Source organism: Hypomesus nipponensis, chromosome 25, assembly GCF_054491055.1.
Source record: "Hypomesus nipponensis isolate SF chromosome 25, ASM5449105v1, whole genome shotgun sequence".
In the NCBI taxonomy this organism is placed as follows: Eukaryota; Metazoa; Chordata; class Actinopteri; order Osmeriformes; family Osmeridae; genus Hypomesus; species Hypomesus nipponensis.
This window is the reverse complement of record NC_140385.1, coordinates 5,861,074-5,877,500: the sequence shown is the minus strand read 5'-3', so window position 1 is coordinate 5,877,500 and position 16,427 is coordinate 5,861,074. Positions and strand designations below refer to the sequence as shown.

Genomic DNA, 16,427 nt, shown 5'->3' with positions numbered 1-16,427 from the left:
CTAAGGGAAATACAAATAAAATATAAAATATAAGTAGTCATAATTTACAATCTAACCTAAAAAAACAGATAGTGCGTGAGAACGATACAACACTGCTGTCTCTCTCTCATCCTTTCTGCTCTTTCTCGCTCTCTCGCCCCAGAAAGTCTTAAGACACGTGATGTTGTAATGGAGATGAATGCATACGGGCACTAGAACAGTTTCTCACAAAGTAAGCGTGGGAGGGAGAGAGACACTGGTGTTAAGGGGTAAAGAGAGAAATACCAAAAGAGAGAGGGGAGGAAAGGGTAAGGAGAGAGGGACAGCAGCAGACGGGGGGGTACATGGGGACAGGGATGAGAGATGGATGGGATCAGGCTATGGGGATGGAGGAATGTAATAAAATGGCGTTGACCCTGAGGTGAAGAAACAGACCTCCATAAATAAACTACAACAGGCCATGATGCTACTTTTGCTGTTCCTGTGCAGATACTGTACACACACACACACACACAGGACACCACCCAAAAGCTAACATTACACAATTCATTATTGCTGTGCAGGCCATCCTCCTTCAGTTACTGTGTATAAGGGATGTGTTTCCATCCTGTCACTAGACGGTGTGTGTGTGTGTGTTCGTGTGTGTGTGTGTGTGTCCAGGCCTACTTTACTAGTCATCTCATCGCTGGGGTTACTAGTGTGTTTGGCTGGCCTCATTCAGTAGGCTCTCTGGCCCTAGGCTGAGGTTACACTGGCCCACTTTGCACTCTGCAGGAGGGCCAGTGATGTGAGGACACACACACGTGCACACGCACGCACGCAGAAAGATAGAAAATGGACAGGTATTCATATTGTTGGAAAAGTATGCTCATATTTTGCTCAATTACTGAGACATGCACACACACAGAGATAGAAATAGACAGGTACATACTATTGGAAAGATAGGCTCACATTCCACTCAATTACTGTGACAGGAAGTGTCTCTCGCTCTCTCTTCCACAAACCCACACACACACACACACACATATAAACATACATACTTACACACCCGCATACTATCAACAGTGGTGTGTGCAGATGGCACAGATGAGGTAAGGAAGGAAAGTAATTATTCTCACGGCTGGCCCTCTGAGTATCTCCTGCCCTGGAGCTCTGCAGCTGGGCTGCACACTGGCAGATGTTAGGGGGGCTGGTCTCTCTCTGGTCTCCCCCATCCACCCTCAGTGCAGAGAACGGGTACCAACAGACACTGGTGTGCTTCTATCGGCAGCATGTCTACTCACCTCCCCTGTGACCTTTGACCTAACCCGCTCCAGTGTCGGTCAGGCCCAGGCCCATCTCTAGTCCGCCAGACCCATCCCCGGACTCTTCTTTAGCCCAGGCTAGCCCGTCTGTTCCATGGGTGATATAATCAGCCAATGGGGTCAGCGCCGAGTTCCCAGTCCAAAACACGCTGTCTCTGTCTCTGAGCCAAGCCTGTCACACAATCCAGGAAAATTCCTGGTGTTGTAATCTTCTTAATAGGCACTAACAGATTGCTGCACTCACTGCCTATGAGCTGCTACTTGTCCTCATGTGTTTGCTAACCTCTCTGCGATTAGTTAAGCGTGTGTGTATGGGTGTGTGTGTGTGGATTACATTGTGCATCTGCATGAGGGATTGGACTCGTTGAGCCAGCCACAGGGCGTCCGTCCTGCGAGGTGACTGCCCGCTCACCCCCTAAAGGCCACACATGTATCAGCCTTGGCTGTCCTCGTATAAAGGTAACTTCGATGGAAAATTCATGAACATACCCTGACCAGTGGAAACTGCCTCCATCAGTCAATTAGATGTGCGAGTGTGTGCGTGTGTGTGTGTGTGTATGGAGGGCACAGCAGGACTTCTGCAGCCACCCTCGTCCTCTCTCCTGATGTTCTTAGCGGTCGGTGTGACTATCAGACCAGGACAGGCCTGTACATGGTTTGAGCCAGGCGGCTGCACGCAGTCTCAGAGCGCCCTCTGTTGGTGCAGCGCGGTACTGCGACTGCCCATCAGAGCCCTCCGTCATCCTCTGGATTCTGGATCGACCCGTCATGTTGATCTGATCTTAGATCAGCACTACTATAAGGGATTGGGATTCATTAAAAACATAGCAGCAATGGCTTTTCTCTTTCTTCAAAAGAGGAAACAGTTTGACATTTAAAACCAGTGTCCAGAAAACCCAATCCAGGAGCTGAACCTAGATCAGGTAGGTTGTCTATATTGGCTGTACAGTGCAGTGTTCTGCATGTTAGTTTGATCTTGGATCAGCACTCCTACTATAAAGACAGATATTACACCTACCCCGCTCAACTCCCAACAGACAAGACAACATTTTCCATTTCAATATGAGGATACAAACATTTTATGATTGAAACGTAGTGATTTTATTCCATGCTACTGCAGTAACACTCAAGATTATTTGATAGCAAGCTCATTAAAATAAAATGTGAAAATAAAAATAAGAATAATTTGCACTTGTTGAGGAACTCAAGTTATTGACAGTGATATTGTCATATATTGCAGCCCTTCAGAGCTGAGGAGGGACTTGGTGAAGACAGTTGATAACATTGGTTTTCCACAGCTTCTGATTGACTGACGGATTCATCGTTGATTTCAGAGGTAAATTGGTTACATTCATCACTAAACCAGTTGCATCAACACAGAATTTAAGGAATTGTAATTATCAGTAGTTAAGCACAAACAAAAGTCGAAATGGTAAGGACAATCAGGTCAAGGGTCGGTGAAGGTCCCCTCGTCATACAAACACGAGCCTGACTCTGGGTTACCATCAATACTTAAGTGATACCAAAATCATTTTGGAGAGTTCGGACCGCTAACAACATATGACCTTGCGATTGGGAACTAACCCCATACAGGTAGAATCTCCCTCCGCATTAAAATACCATTGAAACGTAGACCAAAGCTGAAGAAGGTTCAAACGGCGTTCTGTGAACGTCAAGAGGGATGGCCTACCACCACGTCCACGGCAACAAGGATATGGGAGGGTGAACCCCTCCAAAAGTTCTCAGAATATCATACAAACCTTCTGAAATGACATAGAACAATGGCTGCTTTGCCATTGATATTCTCCACCAGGATTCTCCTGTGTACAGATCCAATTTTTCCCACAAAAGATAAAATATTGATTTGTACGCCACGCTACTTCTACATCTCTATTAAGGTATAGGTGAGTCACACACGCCGGGCCTGACGGCGCAGGTTTCAGCACTAGCGTACAAACTTCAAAGGGGGAGCATTTTGGACGTCTTTAAGCTTAGGAAGGTTCCAGAAATGCCTCGATGACGTCAACACAGCATCAGCGTAACGCTGAACAGCCCCACCTTTAAAAGTGCTTAAAAACACACAAAAGCACACACAAACGCATGATACTTGGCAGTTACTACACACCCAAAACTCTGCCTGAGTCGATGTACCACATTCCGTTTCATCCAAACAACATGCTTTGGTTTCGACTTGGGTCAAACCAGTACCCATGACAAAGGCCTAGACCGTCAAACCTTGTTTGCCGCTCAAGTACCAAACCCTCAGTCCCCTAGCACAAGACGAAACAGTTGTAACCAAACTGTACAGTAGATATGACAGTAGAAAACCGCCCCAACCCCTCTAATTACAAGCCCCTTGTTTCCTGTCAGCTGTGAGCGGTGCAGTGGAGGGAAATGATGTCAGGCTGCTACTGAGCAGCCCCAGGTGACATCGGGGGATTTCACCCTGCCCGTCTCTGCTGCCATGGTGATACTGTGAGCCAGTTGAGGGAAGGATGAGAGGATGGAAGGAAGGAAGGCAGGCAGGAAAGAAAGTAGGAAGGAAGGAAGGAAGGAAGGAAGGAAGGAAGGGTAGATTCAACTTTATTTGCGATGTAGTGAAGTTACAAGGAGAGAATGGGAGTCGACAGGAGATGAGGAGGGACAAGGACGAGGAGGAAAAAGGCAGGGTAGAGAGGAGGCAGGGTAGAGAGGAGGCAGGGTAGAGAGGAGGCAGGGTAGAGAGGAGGCAGGGTAGAGAGGAGGCAGGGTAGAGAGGAGGCAGGGTAGAGAGGAGGCAGGGTAGAGAGGAGGCAGGGTAGAGAGGAGGCAGGGTAGAGAGGAGGCAGGGTAGAGAGGAGGCAGGGTAGAGAGGAGGCAGGGTAGAGAGGAGGCAGGGTAGAGAGGAGGCAGGGTAGAGAGGAGGCAGGGTAGAGAGGAGGCAGGGTAGAGAGGAGGCAGGGTAGAGGAAAAGTACAAAGATTAGGAGAGGGACCGATGGAGAGAACAGGGTGAGAATAAGGAGGGTTAGGGGAGGGAACAGTTGTCGGTGTTCCCGTAAGCCCTGTTCTCTCCTGCTAATCTCCACACAGGCCCAGGTCCACAGTCTGAGCAGCCCTCGATCCCTCGCTAATGGCTCACATCTGGCTGGACAAGATAGCGACAGACCCAGACCCCCCCACCACCACCACCACCACACACACACACACACACGCACACGGGGAGTGTTAAGACTGGTATTATTAGGGTGTTTGTCTTGAGAGCCCTGACATGGTGCTGTCCCTTGTCCCAAACTGACCCCTTACATTAGAGCACACGCAACCAAACCAGGAACAGGTATGTAGGAAGACTCTCCTGCAATTCAATCCGGAAAGACAGCCCGATGCCACCGGCCGTCAAGTCACGAAGCAGCCTCGCCCCCACCCCTGTGCCCCTCACACACTCCCTGTGCCCCTCACACACTCCCTGTGCCACACTCCCTCAGAGTCCTGACAGGAGAACCGGTCCTGCTGGACCAGAACCGGACCGGGAGAACCACTCGGGGTAAACGACTCTGAACAGAGCGTCGTGGAGAGGAGGACCAACATCGTCAGTGGTTTCTACCCCGTCCACCGTATATAACCAGCCACCAGCTCTCACATCACCCTCATTCTGGAACTTCAGAATGAGAAACACAAACAGATAGTGATGTCCCACTGTGTGTAGCTCTGCAAGGTTAGCCCAGCGCCCGACATCCTCCGTCTAATCTTCTACCACACGAGATACGCACAGAGCTAGGCTAGAATGAAGCGATCCTGCTATTGTTACATGTGGTCGATAGCCCCTGGCTAACCCTAAGGCTAGTGAATAATGGACAAGTCCACGCTCTCGCAGGAGAGAGGGGAAGTTTAGGGGCTGGCGCTGGGATGAGGGAGCAGGTGAAGACCGGATTGTTCCAGTTCCAGCTGACAGTTTCAGCTGTGGGAGTTCGGGGACTTTTTTCAAATGGGGAAAAGATGGAGGAGGCTCTCCTAAGCACCCCTTCGGTGTGGCTCTTTGGTGCGTTCCGTCCTATAGGTAGCATTGAAATGGAGCACAACATTGGCCCGTACCATTTAGTTCTAGGGGGTAACATTCCAAGGAGTCTGAAGTGAGTCACATACAAATAATCATTAAACAACATTAAAAAAATACCTGAGAAAGAGAGAGAGCGAGCAAGAGAGAGGGGCGGGGAAGGTTAGAGGGAGGAAGAGCTAAACAGAGCAGTAAAAAGAGGGAACTGAATTCTTTGCTCAAAGACTCATATTTCCCCCTCACACACGTATTACATTCAGTTACATCACCATGTACCAAGATGCATTTAGCTTCTTATTCAGGAATCATTCTGGTGGGAGAGGAAGGGTGATTTTCAGTTGTGAATACAAATACAGGCTCTTAAGGTGAGCACACACACTCACACACACAACTTCTGTTTGGAGTGCACGTCCATCACCTTCCAAAGCAGAGTCCATCCTAGCACCAGCTGAAAATGTCTCCGTGGGGTCGAGATCGTCAAGCAGCTGTCTCCGTGGTAACAAACTAGACAAACGTGGCAAAAGCCTATTAGGTGAGGCCAGAGACATACATCACTGTTGAAGCCCGGGAGGTCTACCAGGACGGCCTGGTTCTGGATCGTTTTTTTTTTGGTACAAGTCTTATTACAGCAGCGTCACTCATTAGCGTTAGCTTAGCATTAGCCTCTGTGCAGGGCAGTAGGGACCAACATGACTCGGCAGTATTTGCAGTTCAACGCCTCTGGTGTCTGTGAGCTCGTCCTGTGAGAGAGAGCGAGCACACGTGTGCGAGACGCAACACAGCCCCCCCCCCCCCTCTCACACACACACCACACCCGACGACCCATCTCCCTCCAAAAAGGGGGGTGGGGGGGGGCGGGAAGCGGCGCGTCAGTAGAACTTGTCGTCGATGCGGAAGTGCGGCCGCGTGACGTCGTCGGGGTTGAGGAACACGGAGATGGACTTCCCCGGGTTCTCCGTGACCAGCTGCTGCAGCCGCTGTGCCAGCTTGTCGTCCTGCGGCGGGATGATGCCGTTGGCCGGGTAGTGCCCTGGAGAGCCCGCCGCGCCGCCGTGCCCGTTAGCCGCCGCCGCAGCCGCTGCCTCCTTCTTCAGCTGGCCCGCCTGCCTGGCCTGGTCCAGCGCGGCGCGGAGGTGCTCGGCCGGGTCGGAGCGCACGTGAGCCAGCTTCCGGGCCACCAGCAGCGCCTGGCTGTCCGTCAGGTGCTCCAGCATGTTGCACTGCGGCAGGAAGTAGTTGGGGCAGCTCTTACCCAGGGTGCAGTGCGCCAGGTCGTCCAGGAGGCCCAGGAGGAGGCGGGCGGGTGTGTCGGGGTCGGGGCAGGACAGGTAGGCGGAGGGGAGGCGGTCGCAGGCCCAGAAGAGGAGCGTGCGGAGGTGGTAGGGGGAGAGGCCCGTGCGCGGGCGGGCCAGGATGCGGGAGAGGGCAGCCTTGGCTGCCTGGAAGGCCTGGGCCATGGGGAAGGGGATGCACTTCTTCAGCTGCACCTGGAGGCCAGAGGAGGAGGATGAGGTGGTGAGTCGGTTCGGGATATTACTTTTGTGATATTCCTTTTACATAAGGGCTGTGCAAATGACATTTTATACAAATTTGCCTATTTAACATCTACAAATACTGATATTCCCTTTCATAGCAATCCTCCCCAAGGCAGCCCCAATAAAAACAGGTAAACAGATAACATGCACACTAAAGAAGATAAGCTGGATAATTGGCTACGGTAGAATGAATGATCCTGCCGGTGTTGCACGCGGTCGATATGCAGCCCCCTGCCAACCCTTAGGCGGCTGACCCCACCCCCCTCCCCTCCCCCCCTCCCCTCACCTCGCTGCGCGAGAAGGCCAGCCTCCACTCCCGGTCGGGCCGCCCCCCCAGCGGGGCGGGGCACGGCAGCAGGTAGAAGCCCGAGATGGCCTCCTCCTCCGTGATCTTGCCGTCCCAGAAGTGGTTGGCCGTCAGCCAGCCCTGCGCCACGGCGGGCCAGCCCCGGAACGACACCACGGGCAGCAGGTCGTACAGCACGCGGCTGGAGCCCGCCGTGAGGATCAGCGTGGTCAGGGGCCCGTTGCGCTCCAGGCGCTCCGGGACGGGGATGCCCCTCTGGGGGCTCCGCCTCAGCTCCTCCACCGCCTCCCCCACCACCCCCCAGAACCAGTCGGCCACCAGCGCCGGGGAGAAGTAGCAGCCGTCCAGCGACTGAGGAGAGCGGAGGGAGGGCGGGACGCCGCCGCCGCCGCCGGCTCTCCCGCCCCGACACATCTCCTCCTCCTCGTCTTCCTCCTCCTCCTCCTCCTCCGGAGGGAGGCCGTTCTCCTCCTGGCAGCAGACGCCCCAGCGGGCCAGCGTGGCCTGGTCGCACAGGCGCAGGCTGAGCCACGAGTGGCAGGGCGGGGAGTGGCGCATGTCCAGGGTGACGGGCTGGTTGCGGTCGTGCAGCTTGAGGGCGGGCACCAGCAGGGTGAAGTCCAGGTCGAAGTCGGCGCCGCGGGCATAGTCGCCCAGCTCCTCGGGGTTGAGGTCCAGGACGCCCTCGCGCGCGCCGCCAGACAGGAGCAGGTACTCGTTGGCCACCGGGAGGCGCTGGTCCACCTTCTGGACCAGACCTGGACGCACGCACACACACACACAGGAGCACGCACACAAACACACACACGCACACACACACACACACACACACACAGGAGCACGCAAGCACGCACAACACAGCAAGAGTATTAACTTGGGGCATACAAAGAAATCCAAGACCTACAACAAATAGGATTGGGTTACCGGCGTGTTTCAAACCTTATGCATGTATTCATGAGGCGAAGCTTGAGGAATATTCATAGAAGAAGAAGAAGTCTGGAGAGCAGAGCTCCCCGAGTGACAGACTACCGAGGTGTGAGGAAGGCCCTCCCCCTCTCCTCCCCCCATCCCCCCCCCTCCTCCTCCTCCTCCTCCTGCTCCTCCTCCCCATTCTCCCCCCCCTCCTCCCCCCTTCCCCTCCTCCTCCTCCTCCTCCCCCCCCTCCTCCTCCCCCCCCTCCTCCTCCTCCTCCCCCTCCTCCTCCTCCTCCTCCCCCCTCCTCCTCCTCCTCCTGCTCCTCCTCCTCCTCCCCCCCTCCTCCTCCTCGCTGCCTCACCTGACCTCAACATGCTTCCGGCTCCCCAGAGAGCTTCTTCACTGATCCAGCTATTTCTGGTCAAAAGCTGCCAGCCGACCAGAACAGCAGGGAATACTTGTGTGGAACAATAGAAAGTGAGAATGGAGAACTGTGAACTCAATAGGGGTCAAAAGACGACAGGGGGAAAAGGACGCAAAACGGTGGCTTTGAATCCGTCCTGGGCTAGCATTAACGATGGAAACCAGGATTTCTCTCACAAGAGTTTGGGAGTTGGTCAACCAAACGTAGGAATCCACCCAGGGCTTTTTCTCTGTGTTGTGAGCGAGCCCAGCTAAGCCCTGTCAGGATGTGACCTCTCTACATTGGAGCCAAGTGGATTACAGCCGGGCGGCTTAAGGAGGCCACTCCGCAACTCCCATGATGCTTTGCACTTTGCTCCTTGGAGAAAACCCGTTACCCGTGACTTGGAAGTGCCCGCCACCTGCCTCTGGGTTCTGGGGGGGTTCTGGGGGTGGGGTGCAGGGGTCAGGTCCACCCACTCTGGAGGCGCTGCGGGCCGCAACACGAGCGACTGCAGACCGAGGAGCTGCAGCCCCAAGGAGCACAAAAGCCTCCTAACACGATTTCCCTCATCCAATCATAGGGGCACGCAACACCAGCGGCTGAAAACTGAGTGTGTGTGTGTGTGTGTGCGTGTGTGTGTGTGTGTGTGTGCGTGCGTGCGAGTGTGTGTGTGTGTGTACAGCATGCTTCAGAAGCTGCAAGGCCAACATTACTACAGCTCAGAAGGTTCAAGGAGAGAAATGGCCTGATGCTTCAGAGAGACTGACCATGAACTTTTGCTAGACCTCTTTAGTGGGCGAGAGAGACAGGAGGAGAGACAAAGTGTGTGTGTGTGTACATGTGTGTGTACATGTGTTTGTGTCTGTGTGTGTGTGTGTGTGTGGCAGTACAAGGTTCGGAGGCTCTATCGTCCATGAGGCGCCATATGAAGAGCCTCTGCTGAAAGCTGTGTGTTGGGAGGGGGGCATGAGTCAGCTGGAAACATTTTGGAGAGACAAAGAGAACTCTGATCAATAATCAGACAAGAGAATCTGAGAGAGTGTGAGAGTGTGAGAGAGAGAGAGAGAGAGAGAGAGAGAGAGAGAGAGAGAGAGAGAGAGAGAGAGAGAGAGAGAGAGAGAGAGAGAGAGAGAGAGATAAAGAGACTTTTTTAAACGAAGATGAGGGGGCAGTTCTGAGGAAAAACACACAGACAGACAGGCAGACAGACAGACAAGCAGAGAGAAAGAGAGACATTGAGACAGGCAGACAGACAGTGAGACAGGCAGGCAGGCAGAAACAGAGAAGCTCTGTTCTGGCAGACTCGTGTATGATCTCCCAGTGATAAATTGGGTCAAATAGGCGGAGAACAGAAAAAGACCATCATTTTATCTCTTTAGCTTCAGAAGAAAAGCGAGAGAAGAGAGAGAAGAGAGAGAGAGAGAGAGAGAGAAAGAGAGAAAGAGAGAAAGAGAGCGAGAGAGACACGCACAAACACACCTCTCATCAGGCAAGGGTACTCTACAACCCATCCTTTAATCACAGACAAAGCCATCATCATTATCAATGACAATGACACATTTTATGATGATAGCCATCATAATTACCATCAAAACGACACACTTGGAAGGTTGGGCAGCTTTATCCCAAACCCTCGACCCACGAAAGTCCTCAAAACAAGGACTGCCACTTGATCCAGACAGCTATCCAACAGCTCCAGGCTAAAGCTAGACCATGAACCAGACCATGAACCAGACCATGAACCAGACCATGAACCAGACCATGAACCAGACCATGAACCAGACCATGAACCAGACCATGAACCAGACCATGAACCAGACCATGAACCAGACCATGAATGAAGGGCCTTAGGAGCTGGAGGAAGGGAACAGGCGTCAACCCCCAGCCCCTCCCCCAGGGGCCCCCTTCCTGTCCCTGCTGCGGCCAGAGTACAGCCCTGTGAGTGGAGCCCAGCCCTGTGAGTGGAGCCCAGCCCTGTGAGTGGAGCCCAGCCCTGTGAGAGGAGCCCAGCCCTGTGAGTGGAGCCCAGCCCTGTGAGAGGAGCCCAGCCCTGTGTGTGGAGCCCAGCCCTGTGAGAGGAGCCCAGCCCTGTGAGTGGAGCCCAGCCCTGTGAGAGGAGCCCAGCCCTGTGTGTGGAGCCCAGCCCTGTGAGAGGAGCCCAGCCCTGTGAGTGGAGCCCAGCCCTGTGAGAGGAGCCCAGCCCTGTGAGAGGAGCCCCAGGGCAGAACGTGGGGCAGGCGGAAGGAGGCTTGGAGACATGGCACCATGGTCAACAAGTGCCGTCAGCACAGTCCCCCGTGGGTTGAATAACCACACGCACACTTTACTTTGGGGATGAAAGTGAAATGTCTCACTGTGACAAACACGTTCCTGCGGCATTGTGAAAAGAGAGAGAGGGAGAGAGAGAGAGAGACACAGAGAGAGACAGAGAGAGACAGAGGCAGAGAGAGACAGAGAGAGGGGGGGTGGAAGAAAGCCAGAGAAAGAGTTCAGAAAGTGTTCAGGCATATTGGCACGGGGTATGTAAATAGCTCTATGAAATCGGCGGAAAATAGGATTTGGGTAGAAGAAGGTGAAGAATAGGAGACTGCAGAACTGAGGAGGAGTGCGTGAGATGGACTGGACGACCACACTGAGGGAGAGAGGCGCTACTGACGGCTGCACAAAGATGGAGAACGCCCTCGCTCCCTTCACTGCTGCGAGAGACTTTCAACTGGCGGTGAGACGGACCATTCAGCTACTGCAGGCCCACCTTCCTCCTGGAGAGAAATACTATAATTGGAGTCGAGAGGGATATCGACACAAAGCTGGAACAAGAGAGCCTAGAGTAGTTCCTTTTAAAATGGCTGACAATCCCATTCTTCTCTATACGTCTCTCTCTCTCTCTCTCTCTCTCTCTCTCTCTCTCTCTCTCTCTCTCTCTCTCTCTCTCTCTCTCTCTCTCTCTCTCTCTCTCTCTCTCTCTCTCTCTCTCTCTCTCTCTCTCTCTCTCTCTCTCTCTCTCTCTCTCTCTCTCTCTCTCTCTCTCTCTCTCTCTCTCTCTCTCTCTCTCTCTCTCTGTCTCTGTCTCTGTCTCTGTCTCTGTCTCTGTCTCTCTCTCTCTCTCTCTCTCTCTGCCTACCTTTATCACTTATCTGCCTTTTCTCTTGCGTCCCCCTCCCTCTCTCTCTCTCTCTCTCTCTCTCTCTCGCCGCCCCTCTCTCCTGTCCGCGTCACTCTCTCAGCCACCCCCCCGTCTCTCACTCTTCAGCCAGCAGACAATTAACTACCCCCCCCCCACCCGCCTCCCCCTCTTCATTATTTACCGACATCAGACAGCAGCAGTTGACCTTTGACCCCCCCCCCCCCCCGCGCTCGAGACAGAGCCGGAACCTTCCCCCCCCACAGACCCGAGGAGACCGCTGGTATCCCAAAGGTGTCCCATCATGGCCGCTCTGGGCCGGTCACGGGAGAGTCTCGCCTCGTTCCAGACCCGGCGAGGTCGGCTTCAATCTCCACAGGTCAACTGCAAGGTTTAGAGCCACATCTGACAGTCGGTCCTCGTCCATTCTCCTTGTTAATCCCCGAGGTGGGGGGGGGGGGGGGGGGCAAAGGTGAATGAAGTGGGATTGGGTTTAGAGGGGAGCAAGCCTGGCTGAATGGAAGCCAGTCAGATGTACAGATTAAGATCCTCTGCTATCATGTCTCGGCGGATTTTGCACACACGGCAACGGATAACGCCGACATTGATATCTATCCGAGATACGTGCTTGTCTGCGTGCATTCATGTGTGTTTGTGTGTGTGCGTGCGTGCGCCATCCTTAAGCTATTCAGGCGACTCTTCGGAGTGCATACTCGTAGTTAATTACATGGTACGTTCATAGTTAATTAGGCATAAAGGTCCCACTGTCCATCTCTCCCACCAGGGGTTTACACAATCACACATTCATATTATTAAGACTGCGCTGCGATGAGCTCCTGGGACCACCGCTGAGGCTGCTGCCTGATTGAAAGTGGACCAGTGCCATTTACAGTACTTCATCAGACAGGCACTTTGCATGCAAGGAAAACCGCAAGCTGTGAAGTGCTACCCACCGGGCTCTCTACATTTATGTGGCCTTAGGCTCGGGCAGTCCTCAAACCAACTAAATCAAGTGGCTGCCCGCCACATGCTAGCCGACTAACATTAGACCTGCTGGATAGACTACTGTGCGTGAGTGAAATTAGCTAGCCTACTGCATTAGCCCAGCTTGAGAGACGACAGGGAGTTAGCGCAAGGAGCTGGCTAGCGAAGCATAGCCCCGAGGCTAAGACCACAGGGGGGTTTCTTCGAGGCGAGCAGGAATTCCGATAGTCCGCTACCGGGGGTGTTTAACGAGGGGGAAAATATGTATGAGGAGTCCGTGGTGTTTCTGTGACGGAGAGGCAGTTCTAATGGGGTTTCTATGGAGATGTTCCATCATTGGGGGAAATTCCCTGCGTGACGTCTAGTGTCACTCCTGAGCAGAGAGAGAGCAGGGAGCCTCAGGCACGACTGCGTTCTGATTGGCCGTTTCACACCCCGGGTAAGGCTCGAGTTAAAAGGTGAGATGGAGTGGCATGCTGGGAGATGCATGCTCAAAAACAAACACGGAGACACACGAGACACACTTTGATTCAAAACACACACTCACACACACACACACAACAAAACACACACAAACACAGAAGAACAAAGACCCCCACACACAGTAGGAGAAGCACAACAGCTTGCTTTGCCTGTCTATTGTTACGAGGTTATATCCCAAAGGGGAGTGTCACTTGAACCAGACTGAAGGACTGCCTTTTCTTACTTTCATCTCACAACAGGGGACTTGAACCTAGACCCTTCCAAGATGACTCGCGTACGGCCTGTGTATGACAGCCCTGTTTCTGTCCCTGCGGGGAACGAACGGGCCCGGGTATTTGTTTGCGTGGGCGTGGGGGAAGGTTTGCTGCCACACTGCTAGCAGGGTAAATAAAGTGGCTTTGTTCCTATCTGTCACACTGTGGAGCTGTGCCGCGGTGCAATCGCCTCCCTCTCTTCTCCCTCGCTCTTCTCTCTCTCCTCCGCTGTTCTCTCGTTCTCTTCTTTCTGTCAGTACAGTAATCCCAGTGGGAGGCCTCAAACTATATGAACTTCTTAAAACTGTGGCAGAAGGCAAACTGAGATGGGTACATACTCTCTCTCACAAACACACACACACACACACACACATCCTCTTCTGACAGACACGCAAAAGCAACACAAACGATCGTATGCACACACACACTCTTCTGAAGCAAACACGAAAGCAGAACCCACACGCACACAACATACAAAAAGGCACAACAAGCACAGCCGTCCGTTGAGTGTCCTACTTCAGCTGAGAGGTGGACTGTGGCTTTGTTGACATTCAGACTCGCAGCAGTCCCTCGGCCCTCACCCTCTCTCTCTCTCTCTCTCTCTCTCTCAGGGCTCTTCACCACACCGCATTGCTAATAGAGTGGCACAATGAATATCACCCGGCCCTGACACGGCCTCCTCCTCCTCCTCCCACACATGCGCCTCTCTGTCTCTTTTTATCCCCCCTTTCTCTGTCTGTCTGTCTGTCTTTGTCAAGAGTCTGCGGAGAGATCTCTTTGTGACAGAAAGTGAACACAGGGGCAGAGAACACTGTAGCCCACCATGGGCCGCAGCGTGGGGGGGGGGGGGGGGTGCTGGAGGTTACAGCGGCGAAAACAACCTGGCAGAAGCCAGAAAAAAATATATTTTTTAAAAGACTGACTTCTGCCACAAGAGAAGACTTTCGGCTGCCAATCAGCGAGGTGAGAAAAAGCGGAAAGGGAGCGGGAGGGGCGGAGAGGAAAGCTCCATGGCGATGGAAGGACTACAAGGGCAACGTGAGGAGCCGGTGTTTCCAAGATAAACCTCTTCTAGACCAAATAGAGTGCAGAGGATCAGAAAGTGGAGAAGAGGAGAGGGAGGGAGGGAGGGAGGGAGGGGGAGAGAGAGAGAGAGAGAGAGAGAGAGAGAGAGAGAGAGAGAGAGAGAGAGAGAGAGAGAGAGAGAAAGAGAGACAGAGAGAGAGAGACAGAGAGAGAGACAGAGAGAGAGAGAGAGGGGGGAGGGAGGGATGGCTGTCAGCTAATCCAACATTTGACAGGATTAGCTGCAGCGCCTGTTATGATATTTTTGGGGAAAACAATAGCTGGAGCCAAGCTAGGGAAGAATCCACGGCTATTGTTCCAGTGGAGGGGGACAGAAGATCGTGTGCCAGTTAGCATATAAGCCTCAAGCTGCACATCCCCAAAAGACCTACTGAGAGGGAGAGGGAGAGAGAGAGAGAGAGAGAGAGAGAGAGAGAGAGAGAGAGAGAGAGAGAGGACAGGCAGCTGAAAAGCCAGGGATGGAGGGCAGACAGGCTTTGTGTCCAGTTGCAGGGAGACAGGCAGAGAGAGGGAGACATGGGCGTTGTCTGCAGGGGTGCAGTGAGGAACTGAGAGGGATGGGGAAGAGTGCCACCTATTGGACAATCCACAGCACTTTGCTCAATGGGAAGAGAATGACATAACATTGTCCTAAACCCAGTATAATGGAAGTGGGTATACACTATCCTCAGTCTTACTAATTCAATATCCCTTCTCAATCATTATTTCATAACTGATAATATTACAAACAAGACCATTACACCTACTAAGCTAAGCTAAGCTAGACTGGAAAACATGACAAAGCAGATTCTCTATTGAAAGAGACTTTTCCGTTTTAAGAACATTCTATAAGTGGGCATCACATGTGAGCAGTTCCTTGTACACCCGTTGCAGTGAACCTACCTAGCATATTGAAAATGAAGTCTTTGGCCGTATGGACCTCCAGAGCCGTCTGGTCCCCGAACTCTCCTTGCTCCAGTATCACCAGCTCAGACACCTGGGCAGAGAGCTGCTCCAGCGTGGCCCCCGAACGGAAATCAACCTCCGAGGGCTTCTTGACGGAGGCTGGGGACCGGGGGGTCACCGCACTCATGAGGGTCTCCATGACTCTCAGCCTGGGGAAGGGGGCGGGTGGTGGTGGCACACAGGCAACATTACACTGATGTTATAGATTGGGATTTTCTTGCTGATGTTTTATGAATTTGCTTGCTTATTATTAAGAAACTGAAGTGAAGAAGGGTGTTTTCAATCATCCAGTTCACGTGTGTAAAGGCATTGTTTATCTAATTGGACGGAAACGGCGAACGTTCATTTGTGTGGTCGCATTTGTAAACAGCTAAGATAGCTTTGCTTTTGCTAATTATCCTACATTGCATAACATATTTCTGATAATAAAAAAGTTCATACTGTAAATGTTTTCCATGCATTAGCTAGTTATGTGTTTGTTAATTTAAACAATAATTTCTGTCAGACAGTGACAGCGTGGATCATGACCCTAACTAGGTCAATTAGCCAGCGAGCTCGTACAACAGACAGGCTACTTAGACGGCTAATTTAGCAAGCTTTCATAATAAGGCTATGTAGCCAAGTAGTAGCAAATTAGCCACAAGATTTGCTAGCTAGCTAATTACAATCATACAACAATGCATGTTACTCGGCAAGCTCCCACTAGTAGCATGCCAAGTGTATATCGATTAACTTAGCTGCCAAACACTAGAGGCTGATTAGGTAAACAAACAGCCACCCTAGTTTGCTACCCAGCTAGCTAAATTAGCCGCCTAGTAACATGACAGGTGGGGGATCAGTGCACACACAGCTGAGCTAGCCAGAGAGCACTAGCGATTAACAGAGATCTTTGCAGACTAGCTAGCCTGACCTAAATCATTTTAACTGTTGAATTTGCACACACCCTTTGCCAACAGATGCGAAGAAGTTTCTCTGCTATCTCCGGGGTACAATGTTTTGAAATCTAAATTGAAATCCGATTTCTTCTCCACTCATTTCCAACAGGTCCCAAACGCTACCTTCCCCGTGGCAACAAC

General features: G+C 52.4%; 1 protein-coding gene across 1 annotated transcript; it reads right to left on the bottom strand.

Annotated features, from left to right (window-relative positions):
* Positions 1-2,360: 2,360 nt before the first annotated feature.
* Positions 2,361-16,427, bottom strand: tmem102 (transmembrane protein 102). The gene is made up of 4 exons (XM_084691931.1): positions 16,295-16,427; positions 15,289-15,500; positions 7,137-7,915; positions 2,361-6,802 (listed from the first exon to the last, which is right to left on the bottom strand). Exons 2-4 carry the CDS (start codon positions 15,488-15,490, stop codon positions 6,185-6,187), a joined length of 1,599 nt encoding a protein of 532 aa, XP_084548057.1. The 5' UTR covers positions 15,491-15,500; positions 16,295-16,427; the 3' UTR covers positions 2,361-6,184.

Coding starts and splice junctions, on each gene's coding strand:
- tmem102 (XM_084691931.1), bottom strand. CDS start 15,490: ATGGAGACCCTCATGAGTGCGGTGACCCCCCGGTCCCCAGCCTCCGTC. Junction 7,916..15,288: donor CTTCATTTTCAATATGCTAG/GTAGGTTCACTG, acceptor GCGTGCGTCCAG/GTCTGGTCCAGAAGGTGGAC. Junction 6,803..7,136: donor TGGCCTTCTCGCGCAGCGAG/GTGAGGGGAGGG, acceptor TCTGGCCTCCAG/GTGCAGCTGAAGAAGTGCAT.